General features: G+C 41.8%; 1 protein-coding gene across 2 annotated transcripts in view; it reads right to left on the reverse strand.

The window, feature by feature from the left end:
- Positions 1-242: 242 nt before the first annotated feature.
- The window catches only part of LOC106610147 (protein tweety homolog 2-like), a 98,791-nt gene continuing 86,573 nt past the window's right edge, over positions 243-12,460 (reverse strand). For both annotated transcript variants that reach the window (XM_014209327.3, XM_082978158.1), the window contains 4 exons: positions 12,178-12,320; positions 3,480-3,680; positions 3,185-3,263; positions 243-1,141 (listed from right to left, as the gene is read on the reverse strand). In XM_014209327.3, the coding sequence (XP_014064802.1) occupies positions 1,061-1,141; positions 3,185-3,263; positions 3,480-3,680; positions 12,178-12,320 (504 nt within the window). In that variant the 3' untranslated portion in view covers positions 243-1,060. The remainder of the gene's footprint in view (positions 1,142-3,184; positions 3,264-3,479; positions 3,681-12,177; positions 12,321-12,460) is intronic.

The raw sequence follows: 12,460 nt of genomic DNA on the forward strand, positions 1-12,460 counted from the left end.
AAGGGAGGACCCTTTGACAGTAGACACTTTCCAGTTCTAAGAGTGTGAATGTCATTTCTGATGTACTTGTTCTTGGCCAATTTCATCAAATACAAATGGGTTGGAGTATCAGGTATCAACAGTCATAGTATGGTCCCTCCTTTTGACTTAACAGTCATAGACCTACAGTAGCTATTATAGAACATCTGTTTAGGTGAATAGGGAGTGGTTATAGGCACAAAAACATGCTTCCATTCTTAACATATGTGTTATAAGAAGTTTAATTTCAAAATAGACTAATCAAATCATTAGTATCTAAACAATAGATCATTATAAAAGCAATTTCCTGTAAAAGTTGCTATTGTCTCGACAGAGTGAATGACTCAAGCTAGTGTTTTTAAAAGAAATCATTATTATGACAATTTCCATTTTAACATTTTTTTTCAACACTACTACACAAAGAGCTGGGAAATATAAGGACTCACATACTGAATTGGTGGCCTAAGGACCTGTTGTAAGTTTGATGTTATAGGTCAAATTAAATGAATATAAAAAAAATATAATTTCTCTACCTTACATTTTCAAAAGTCTTGCCTAAAACAAATGCTGCAGACAAACCAAAATATTTCAATCTAAAGCTATTAGAAAAGTTCAGTGTTATTTCCAAGAGAACTTCGGCAGAATTTCTTTAGACTACACCTTCAGACAGTGGACACAACATGCGACGTGGAAGTGGAATAGTAGGGCTTTGCATTGCTGCATTCTCTGGAGACAGCAAGGGAGAACTGAAATAGAATGAATAGAATCACATAATACAATCATTCTAATTCTATGGGCTGGAGTCATGGTGACTAAGACATAGACACTGGGCTCTGGGATTTGGGATGGGACAACTGTGTGTGTGACACCTTTCCTCATATCAGGCCTTGGTCCAGTCCAGTGAGTTGGACGAGAAGTGGGTCCGTGTAGCAGCCACAAAGTCACACACTGCTGGAGTAGTTGTGTGTATGTGTGTTTGCCTGTTTGAGAACCCTCTTGGAGATGGCAGAGATTAAAGAGGAGGAGGGAGGGAGGAGCAGCTCTATGCCTGGAAATCATTCCCAAAGTGTCTGATCTGGTCCTCAGTCATGGACAGGTATGTAGCCCTCATGCTGGGGGAGTACTGTGGGAAACAGAATGTCACAGGACGCACAATTAGAGACAACACCAGGTAACGTATAGTGAATGACAACAGTATAGAAGAACACAGGACACTTTCAGAACAGTATTTAGCCAGCTAGACAGAAAGAAAGGGGAGGTAGGGAAGACAATAGGGTGCCTAATGCAAGCATTCTAACACATCAGTTGAGGGGACTGGGAGTCAGACAACACTGTAGGCCCCTCCTTTTGGACCAAGCCTTCTCAGACAGTAGGTGAAACAGGGGGAATATCGGGAAGGGAAGGTTTACGCCATGCACACATAGGACTGCTGATCTGTCTCTGAATGTCCCAACCCAGGGAGGAGACGTGAGGATAGGTTACACCACCACAATCCCAACAGCGGGGGGAGACAGACCTGACTGGGTCAAACATACAACTGGAATGATGACGGTGATGATAATGATGTCATGATGATGATGTCCTGAACAGTAAGGTTGATAGTTCAAAGCCATGCCAGATGTGAAATAGAAAATGCAGTACCAAAATGAAAATGGAGATGAATAAACATTTTATGATTTGAAACGGAGGCAGGGGGAAAAGCAACTGGGAGTCTATCTTATCCTTCAGACAACAGAGAGGTCCAAAGAGGAGCAGAAAACAACTTACTCCGTTTCTAAATTGCTGAGTGTATACCTCCAAAAGTTGATAAAAAAAAGAAGAAAGAAATGAAATACAAACAAACATATAAACAACAAACAAACAAATAAACAATATAAAAGAAGCTGTTAGCTGAAAAGGTAGAGTGCCACGCCCCGTAGAAGGTAGGTATGTCCAGAGGTCACCACATGACATTACCAGTGAGATCATCACAGCTTCTTGGCTAGAGACTGGTAGTAGAGAGATAGGGCAGGGGAAAACACCAAGGTAGATACGGTATAACACTCAATGATGCATCCCAAATGGCACCCTATTCCCTATATAGTCCACTGCTTTTGACAGGAGCCATATGGGTGCCATTTGGGACTCAGCGTTAGTCTAAGGTAATAAACCTTACATTCAGTCAACTACAAATACATCATCCCATGGGAAGGATGGCAGGCAGCTACAGTAGATTTAAACAGGCTCAGATACCCATAAGATATGTCTTTTCATGAAATTCCATTAGGCACAGCAGGCCTTTGAAAGGAGACAGGAGAGGGTAATTGATCTAAATAGCTGCCATTACGAGGCCCCAAAGGGAGGTGAATTTATCATGAGGACCAGAGAGAGAGAGAGAGAGAGAGAGAGACTGACCTTTAGAGAGAAGTAAAGTGACCAACTAGGGACTGACACCTGTGAGATCTTCCCCTGGGCATTGGTCTAAATAACACGCTTCCATCTCATCTTAAATGCATGAACATGTACACTACAGTATACCTATGTTAAACTTCTCTCTCACTGTCCTATTCCCTCTGTAAAGAGTCACAATCTACAACTATGTTAGACAGACAGATAAAGGTACAACGTTAGCGGAGTTCTCACTGATACGTCCCTAATCAAACTTTAATTTAATTTGATATGTGATCAAACTGATGATCATGATCAAAATCCTAACTGGAAATATGTTATCATGTGGACGTCATAACTCGTGAGAAACCAACTACAACAACCATTTAAACAACCTAAAAGTAACATTGACTTGAGCAAGTTAAGGAAGGCATCATGTAGAGAGCATCATATGGGGGAACTCTTTACCAGAGTTGACACTACAAACAGAAAATAGACGCAGGAAGAAGTCCTAGCGGGTCACTGAATCAGAATTAAATAACAGAACAGAAATCCTGGTGATGAGAGAAAGATCAGTATTACAATGCTGATTGACTTGATAGTATGTGGGAGAGTGGCATCCGGGTTGGGGTCAATTCAATTTCAATTTAGTCAATTCAGGAAGCATACTGAAATTTCAATTTCAATTCTCCTCATTGGAATTGACCCCAACCATCTTCGGCAAAATCATTCGCAAGGACTTTCCTGCAAACATATTATTTGAAGATTTCTAGGGCTTGGCCTCTGGGACCCAACGCACCGAAGGGGGCGGAGAGCCTCTCCCGATCAGAGGAACGTTCTCATACCGCGGGTTTCCCCCGAACAACGCTGACTGGTTCCTGAGGAGGGAGAAAGAGAGGGAGAGAGAGATAAAGCGTCTGCTAAACAAACATTCCCAATCACCAAAAATCTAGCCAATAACATATCACTCTGGGCCAGTAGGCCTTCTTAGCGAGCATGATTCTTACAGTTTACAGTTAGCTTTATTTTAGCTTCAGTATGTTCATACGTATAGCATTACCATACAGTCAAAACCAGGCCAGGGCTGGACTCACATGTACTCTGAGACAGGTGCGTTGGACACAGCCTGGGCAGCCTGGGCGGCAGGCTGGTGAAGGCTGCTCTGGCTGCCCACACTGCTGCTGTAGCTGCAGAAGCTGTGCATGTTGGTGGCATGGTTGGAGTTGTGGGTCATCACGCGTCTGGCCTGAGGGTTAAACGGGTCACCCTCGTCTATATCGTCATAATCACGCTCCCTGGAGAGAAGAAAAAGGGTGGAGTCGAGCAACATAGATGATTTAGTGACTTGTAAGGTGTACATACAGTAAAAACACAACGGATGTACTGTACACACTCTGGTTCTATATGTATATATACGGCCCTAAGCACACAGTCAAGATAAAGAGGAGTGGTTTCGGGACAAGTCTCACAATGTCCTTGAGTGGCCCAGCCAGAGCCTGGACTTAAACCCGATCTAACATCTCTGTAGAGACCTGAAAATAGCTGTGCAGTGACCCCATCCAGCCTGACAGAGCTTGAGAGGATCTGCAGAGAAGAATGGGAGAAACTCGCAAAATACAGCTGTGCCGAGCTTGTAGCATTATACACAAGAAGACTCGAGGCTGTAATCACTGCCAAAGGTGCTTCAACAAAGTATTGAGTAAAGGGTCTGAAAACGTATGTAAATACTCCAGACTAATACAATTGGATATGATTTGAAATGTGATATTTCTGATGTATTTTTTTTATGTGAAAAAAGTCAAGGGGTCTGAATACTTTCCAAATGCACTGTATGTATATATATATATATATATATATATATATATATATATATATATATATATATATATATATATATATATAGTGTATGTATATATATATATATATATATATATATATATATATATATATATATATATATATATATATATATATATATATATACATATATATACACTACCGTTCAAAAGTTTGGGGTCACTTAGAAATGTCCTTGTTTTTGAAAGAAAAGCACATTTTTCATCCATTAAAATAACATAAAATTGATCAGAAATACAGTGTAGACATTGTTAATGTTGTAAATTACTATTGTAGCTGGAAACGGCTGCTTTTTTATGGAATATCTACATAGGCCCATTATCAGCAACAATCACTCCTGTGTTCCAATGGCACGTTGTGTTAGCTAATCCAAGTTTAGAATTTTAAAAGGCTAATTGACAATTAGAAAACCCTTTTGCAATTATGTTAGCACAGCTGAAAACTGTTGTTCTGATTAAAGAGCAATAAAACTGGCCTTCTTTAGACTAGTTCAGTATCTGGAGCATCAGCATTTGTGGGTTTGATTACATGTTCGAAATGGCCAGAACCAAAGCACTTTCTTCTGAAACTCGTCTGTCTATTCATGTTCTGAGAAATGAAGGCTATTCCATGTGAGAAATTGATAAGTAAGATTGGAAAAAAGTGTTATGGACAGACGAATCTAAACAGACGATCACAAAGAACATTCGTGAGACGCAGAAAAAATGAAAAGATGCTGGAGGAGTGCTTGACGTCATCTGTCAAGCATGGTGGAGGCAATGTGAAGGTCTGGGGGTACTTTGGTTGTGGTAAAGTGGGAAATTTGTACAGGGTAAACGGGATCTTGAAGAAGGAATGCTATCACTCCATTTTGCAACACCATGCCATACCCTGTGGAAGGCGCTTAATTGGAGCCAATTTCCTCCTACAACAGGACAATGACCCAAAGCACAGCTACAAACTATGCAATAACTATTTAAGGAAGAAGCAGTCAGCTGATATTCTGTCTATAATGAGTGGCCAGCACAGTCACCGGATATCAACCCTATTGAGCTGTTTGTGGGAGCAGCTTCACCGTATGGTACGTAAGAAGTGCCCATCAAGCCAGTCCAACTTGTGGGAGGTGCTTCAGGAAGCATGGGGTGAAATCTCTTCAGATGACCTCAATAAATTGACAACTAGAATGACAAAGGTCTGCAAGGCTGTAATTGCCGCAAATGGAGGATTCTTTGACTAAAAGCTAAGTTTAAAGGACACAATTATTATATCAATTAAAATTGATTATTTATAACCTTGTCAACGTCTTGACTATATTTCCTATTAATTTTGCAACTCATTTCATGTATATTTTCATGGAAAACAAGGACACTTCAAAGTGACCCCAAACGGTAGTGTTATATATATATATATATATATATATATATATATATATATATATGCACACACAACCGGTCAAAAGTTTTAGAACACCTACGCATTCAAGGGTTTTTCTTTATTTTTACTATTTTCTTACATTCTAGAATAATAGTGAAGACATCAAAACTATGAAATAACACATATGGAATCATGTAGTAACCAAAAAAAGTGTTAAACAAATCCAAATATCTTTTCGATTTGAGATACTTAAAATAGCCACTCTTTGCCTTGATGACAGCATTGCAGATTCTTGGAATTCTCTCAACCAGCTTCACCTGGAATGCTTTTCCAACTGTCTTGAAGGAGTTCCCACATATGCTGAGCACTTGTTGGCTGCTTTTCCTTCACTCTGCGGTCCGACTCATCCCAAACCATCTCAATTTGGTTGAGGTCGGGGGATTGTGGAGGCCAGGTCATCTGATGCAGCACTCCATTACTCTCCTTCTTGATCAAATATCCCTTACACAGCCTGGAGGTGTGTTGGGTCACTGTCCTGTTGAAAAACAAATGATAGTCCCACTAAACGCAAAACAGATGGGGTAGTGTATCGCTGCAGAATACTGTTGTAGCCATGCTGGTTATGTGTGCCTTGAATTCTAAATAAATCACTGACCGTGTCCCAGCAAAGCACCCCCACACCACTATACCTCCTCCTCCATGCTTTACGGTGGGAAAAACACATGCAGAGATCATCCATTCACCCACACCACATCTCACAAAGACACGGCGGCTGGAACCAAACATCTCCAGACCAAAGGACAAATTTCCACTGGTTTAATGTCCATTGCTTGTGTTTCTTGGCCCAAGCAAGTCTCTTCTTCTTATTGGTGTCCTTTAGTAGTGATTTTTTTCAGCAATTTGACCATGAAGGTCTGATTCACACAGTCTCCTCTGAACAGTTGATGTTGAGATGTGTCTGTTACTTGAACTCTGTGAAGCATTTATTTGGGCTGCAATTTCTGAGGTGCAGTTAACTCTAATGAACATATCCTCTGCAGCAGAGGTAGCTCTGGGTCTTCCATTCCTGTGGTGGTCCTCATGAGAGCCAGTTTCATCATAGCGCTTGATGGTTTTTGCGACTGCACTTGTTCTTGAAGTTTTCCCTATTAACTGACCTTCAAGTCTTAAAGTAATGATTGACTGTAGTTTCTCTTTGCTTATTTGAGCTGTTCTTGCCATACTATGGAATTGGTCTTTTACCAAATAGGGCTATCTTCTGTATACCACCCCTACGTCCACAAATTATCTTTTGACAAGGCACACCTGTTAATTGAAATGCATTCCAGGTAATTGAAATGCATTCCAATGCACCTCATGAAGCTTGTTGAGAGAATGCCAAGATTGTGCAAAGCTGTAATCAAGGCAAAGGCTTGCTACTTTGAAGAATCTCAACAACAACAAAACATTTTACTTCAAGATAGAAGGTGTGTCCAAACTCTTGACTGGTACTGTATATATACTGCTCAAAAAAATAAAGGGAACACTTAAACAACACATCCTAGATCTGAATGAAAAAAATAATCTTATTAAATACTTTTTTCTTTACATAGTTGAATGTGCTGACAACAAAATCACACAAAAATAATCAATGGAAATCCAATTTATCAACCCATGGAGGTCTGGATTTGGAGTCACACTCAAAATTGAAGTGGAAAACCACACTACAGGCTGATCCAACTTTGATGTAATGTCCTTAAAACAAGTCAAAATGAGGCTCAGTAGTGTGGCCTCCACGTGCCTGTATGACCTCCCTACAATGCCTGGGCATGCTCCTGATGAGGTGGCGGATGGTCTCCTGAGGGATCTCCTCCCAGACCTGGACTAAAGCATCCGCCAACTCCTGGACAGTCTGTGGTGCAATGTGGCGTTGGTGGATGGAGCGAGACATGATGTCCCAGATGTGCTCAATTGGATTCAGGTCTGGGGAACGGGCGAGCATCAATTCCTTCCTCTTGCAGGAACTGCTGACACACTCCAGCCACATGAGGTCTAGCATTGTCTTGCATTAGGAGGAACCCAGGGCCAACCGCACCAGCATATGGTCTCACAAGGGGTCTGAGGATCTCATCTCGGTACCTAATGGCAGTCAGGCTACCTCTGGCGAGCACATGGAGGGCTGTGCGGCCCCCCAAAGAAATGCCACCCCACATCATGACTGACCCACCGCCAAACCGGTCATGCTGGAGGATGTTGCAGGCAGCAGAACGTTCTCCACGGCGTCTCCAGACTCTGTCACATGTGCTCAGTGTGAACCTGCTTTCATCTGTGAAGAGCACAGGGCGCCAGTGGCGAATTTGCCAATCTCGGTGTTCTCTGGCAAATGCCAAACGTCCTGCACGGTGTTGGGCTGTAAGCACAACCCCCACCTGTGGACGTCGGGCCCTCATACCACCCTCATGGAGTCTGTTTCTGACCATTTGAGCAGACACATGCACATTTGTGGCCTGCTGGAGGTCATTTTGCAGGGCTCTGGCAGTGCTTCTCCTGCTCCTCCTTGCACAAAGGCGGAGGTAGCGGTCCTGCTGCTGGGTTGTTGCCCTCCTACGGCCTCCTCCACGTCTCCTGATGTACTGGCCTGTCTCCTGGTAGCGCCTCCATGCTCTGGATACTACGCTGACAGACACAGCAAACCTTCTTGCCACAGCTCGCATTGATGTGCCATCCTGGATGAGCTGCACTACCTGAGCCACTTGTGTGGGTTGTAGACTCCGTCTCATGCTACCACTAGAGTGAAAGCACCGCCAGCATTCAAAAGTGACCAAAACATCAGCCAGGAAGCATAGGAACTGAGAAGTGGTCTGTGGTCCCCACCTGCAGAACCACTCCTTTATTGGGGGTGTCTTGCTAATTGCCTATAATTTCCACCTGTTGTCTATTCCATTTGCACAACAGCATGTGAAATGTATTGTCAATCAGTGTTGCTTCCTAAGTGGACAGTTTGATTTCACAGAAGTGTGATTGACTTGGAGTTACATTGTGTTGTTTAACTGTTCCCTTTATTTTTTTGAGCAGTGTGTATATATATATATATATATATATATATATATATATATATATGTGTATATACAGTGGGGCAAAAAAGTATTTAGTCAGCCACCAATTGTGCAAGTTCTCCCACTTAAAAAGATGAGAGAGGCCTGTAATTTTCATCATAGGTACACGTCAACTATGACAGACAAAATGAGGGAAAAAAATCCAGAAAATCACATTGTAGGATCTTTTATGAATTTATTTGCAAATTATGGTGGAAAATAAGTATTTGGTCACCTACAAACAAGCAAGATTTCTGGCTCTCACAGACCTGTAACTTCTTCTTTAAGAGGCTCCTCTGTCCTCCACTCGTTACCTGTATTAATGGCACCTGTTTGAACTTGTTATCAGTATAAAAGACACCTGTCCACAACCTCAAACAGTCACACTCCAAACTCCACTATGGCCAAGACCAAAGAGCTGTCAAAGGACACCAGAAACAAAATTGTAGACCTGCACTAGGCTGGGAAGACTGAATCTGCAATAGGTAAGCAGCTTGGTTTGAAGAAATCAACTGTGGGAGCAATTATTAGGAAATGGAAGACATACAAGACCACTGATAATCTCCCTCGATCTGGGGCTCCACGCAAGAGCTCACCCCGTGGGGTCAAAATGATCACAAGAATGGTGAGCAAAAATCCCAGAACCACACGGGGGGACCTAGTGAATGACCTGCAGAGAACTGGGTCCAAAGTAACAAAGCCTACCATCAGTAACACACTATGCCGCCAGGGACTCAAATCCTGCAGTGCTAGACGTGTCCCCCTGCTTAAGCCAGTACATGTCCAGGCCCATCTGAAGTTTGCTAGAGAGCATTTGGATGATCCAGAAGAGGATTGGGAGAATGTCATATGGTCAGATGAAACCAAAATATAACTTTTTGGTAAAATCTCAACTCGTCGTGTTTGGAGGACAAAGAATGCTGAGTTGCATCCAAAGAACACCATACCTACTGTGAAGCATGGGGGTGGAAACATCATGCTTTGGGGCTGTTTTTCTGCAAAGGGACCAGGAAGACTGATCCGTGTAAAGGAAAGAATGAATGGTGCCATGTATCGTGAGATTTTGAGTGAAAACCTCCTTCCATCAGCAAGGGCATTGAAGATGAAACGTGGCTGGGTCTTTCAGCATGACAATGATCCCAAACACACCGCCCGGGCAACGAAGGAGTGGCTTCGTAAGAAGCATTTCAAGGTCCTGGAGTAGCCTAGCCAGTCTCCAGATCTCAACCCCATAGAAAATCTTTGGAGGGAGTTGAAAGTCCGTGTTGCCCAGCGACAGCCCCAAAACATCACTGCTCTAGAGGAGATCTGCATGGAGGAATGGGCCAAAATACCAGCAACAGTGTGTGAAAACCTTGTTTAGACTTACAGAAAACATTTGACTTGTGTCATTGCCAACAAAGGGTATATAACAAAGTATTGAGATAAACTTTTGTTATTGACCAAATACTTATTTTCCACCATACTTTGCAAATAAATTCATAAAAAATCCTACAATGTGATTTTCTGGATTTTTTTTCTCATTTTGTCTGTCATAGTTGAAGTGTACCTATGATGAAAATTACAGGCCTCTCTCATCTTTTTAAGTGGGAGAACTTGCACAATTGGTGGCTGACTAAATACTTTTTTGCCCCACTGTATGTGTATATATATATATATATTTGTGTGTGTTTTGAAGTCGGAAGTTTACATACACCTTAGCCAAATACATTTAAACTCCGTTTTTCACAATTCCTGACATTTAATCCTAGTAAAGATTCCCTGTCTTAGGTCAGTTAAGATCACCACTTTAATTTAAGAAAGTGAAATGTTAGAATAATAGTAGAGAATGATTTATTTCAGCTTTTATTTCTTTCATCACATTCCCAGTGGGTCAGAAGTTAACATACACTCAATTAGTATTTGGTAGCATTGCCTTTAAATTGTTTAACTTGGGTCAAACGTTTCGAGTAGCCTTCCACAAGCTTCCCACAATAAGTTGGGTGAATTTTGGCCCATTCCTCCTGACAGAGCTGGTGTAACTGAATCAGGTTTATAGGCCTCTTTGCTCGCACATGTTTTTTCAATTCTGCCCACACATTTTCTATAGGATTGAGGTCAGGGCTTTGGGATGGCCACTCCAATACCTTGACTTTGTTGTCCTTAAGCCATTTTGCCACAACTTTGGAAGTATGCTTTGGGTCATTGTCCATTTGGAAGACCCATTTGCGACCAAGCTTCAACTTCCTGACTGATGTCTTGAGATGTTGCTTCAATATATCCACATCATTTTCCTGCCTCATGAAGCCATCTATTTTGTGAAGTGCACCAGATCCTCCTGCAGGAAAGCATCCCCACAACATGATGCTGCCACCCCCGTGCTTGGGATGGTGTTCTTCGGCTTGCAAGCCTCCCCCTTTTTCCTCCAAACATAACGATGGTCATTTTGGCCAAACAGTTATATAATGACCAGAGGACATTTCTCCAAAAAGTATGATCATTGTCCCCATGTGCAGTTGCAAACCGTAGTGTGACTTTTTTATGGCGGTTTTGGAGCAGTGGCTTCTTCCTTGCTGAGCGGCCTTTCAGGTTATGGCGATATAAGACTTGTTTTACTGTGGATATAGATACTTTTGTACCTGTTTCCTCCAGCACCTTTGCTGTTGTTCTGGGATTGATTTGCACTTTTCACACCAAAGTACGTTCATCTCTAGGAGACAGAACGCATCTTCTTCCTGAGTGGTATGACGGCTGCGTGGTACCATGGTGTTTATACTTGCGTACTATTGTTTGTACAGATTAACGTGGTACCTTCAGGCGTTTGGAAATTGCTCCCAAAGATGAACCAGACTTGTGGAGGTCTACAATTTTCTTCTGAGGTCTTGGCTGCTTTCTTTTGATTTTCCCATGATGACAAGCAAAGAGGCACTGAGTTTGAAGGTAGGCCTTGAAATACATCCACAGGTACACCTCCTATTGACTCAAATGATGTAAATTAGCCTACATGAAGCTTCTAAAGCCATGACATCATTTTCTGGAATTTTCTAAGCAGTTTAAAGGAACAGTCAACTTAGTGTATGTAAACTTCTGACCCACTGGAATTGTGATACAGTGAATTATAAGTGAAATAATCTGTCTGTAAACAATTGTTGGAAAAATGACTTGTGTCATGCACAAAGTTTGCCAAAACTATAGTTTGTTAACAAGAAATTTGTGGAGTGGTTGAAAAATGAGTTTTAATGACTCCAACCTAAGTGTATGTAAACTTCCGACTTCAACTGTATATACACTCTGGTTATATATATATATACACTGTGGTTGTATAAAAGGGTGATAGAGAGAAAGAGAGTGACTGATTCTTACTAGCTCTGGTTTACTATTCTGGTGATTATGATCGTGACAGTGGTTGTTTAACCTACTTTATTTGAATGCACTGATAGTACAATGCTCTGGAGAAGAGCGTCTGCTAAATGACTAAAATGTCATGTAGATGTAATGAAAGGGACTCAGTGGGAGGGCCCCTCCTAACCTGCTGGCGATATGTGTCCATGCCCGGGGGATGGCACACAGCATGGCACAAAAGGCACAAATTGCCAGGATGGAGAAGAGGCAGAGGTAGAGCAGGCCCTCTACCCCATCATAACACACACCGATCAGGGCATCCAGGTAGTCCTACAGCGTGGACAAAGAAAAAAAACACACACACACACACACACACACACACACATTAGCAGAGAGCAGACAATCTGAGAGATGTTGTGAAGTATATATTATATCATATAATAACAATAATAATAATAAATGCCATTTAG

The sequence above is a fragment of the Salmo salar genome, chromosome 01, assembly GCF_965601325.2.
Source record: "Salmo salar chromosome 01, fSalSal1, whole genome shotgun sequence".
In the NCBI taxonomy this organism is placed as follows: domain Eukaryota; kingdom Metazoa; phylum Chordata; class Actinopteri; order Salmoniformes; family Salmonidae; genus Salmo; species Salmo salar.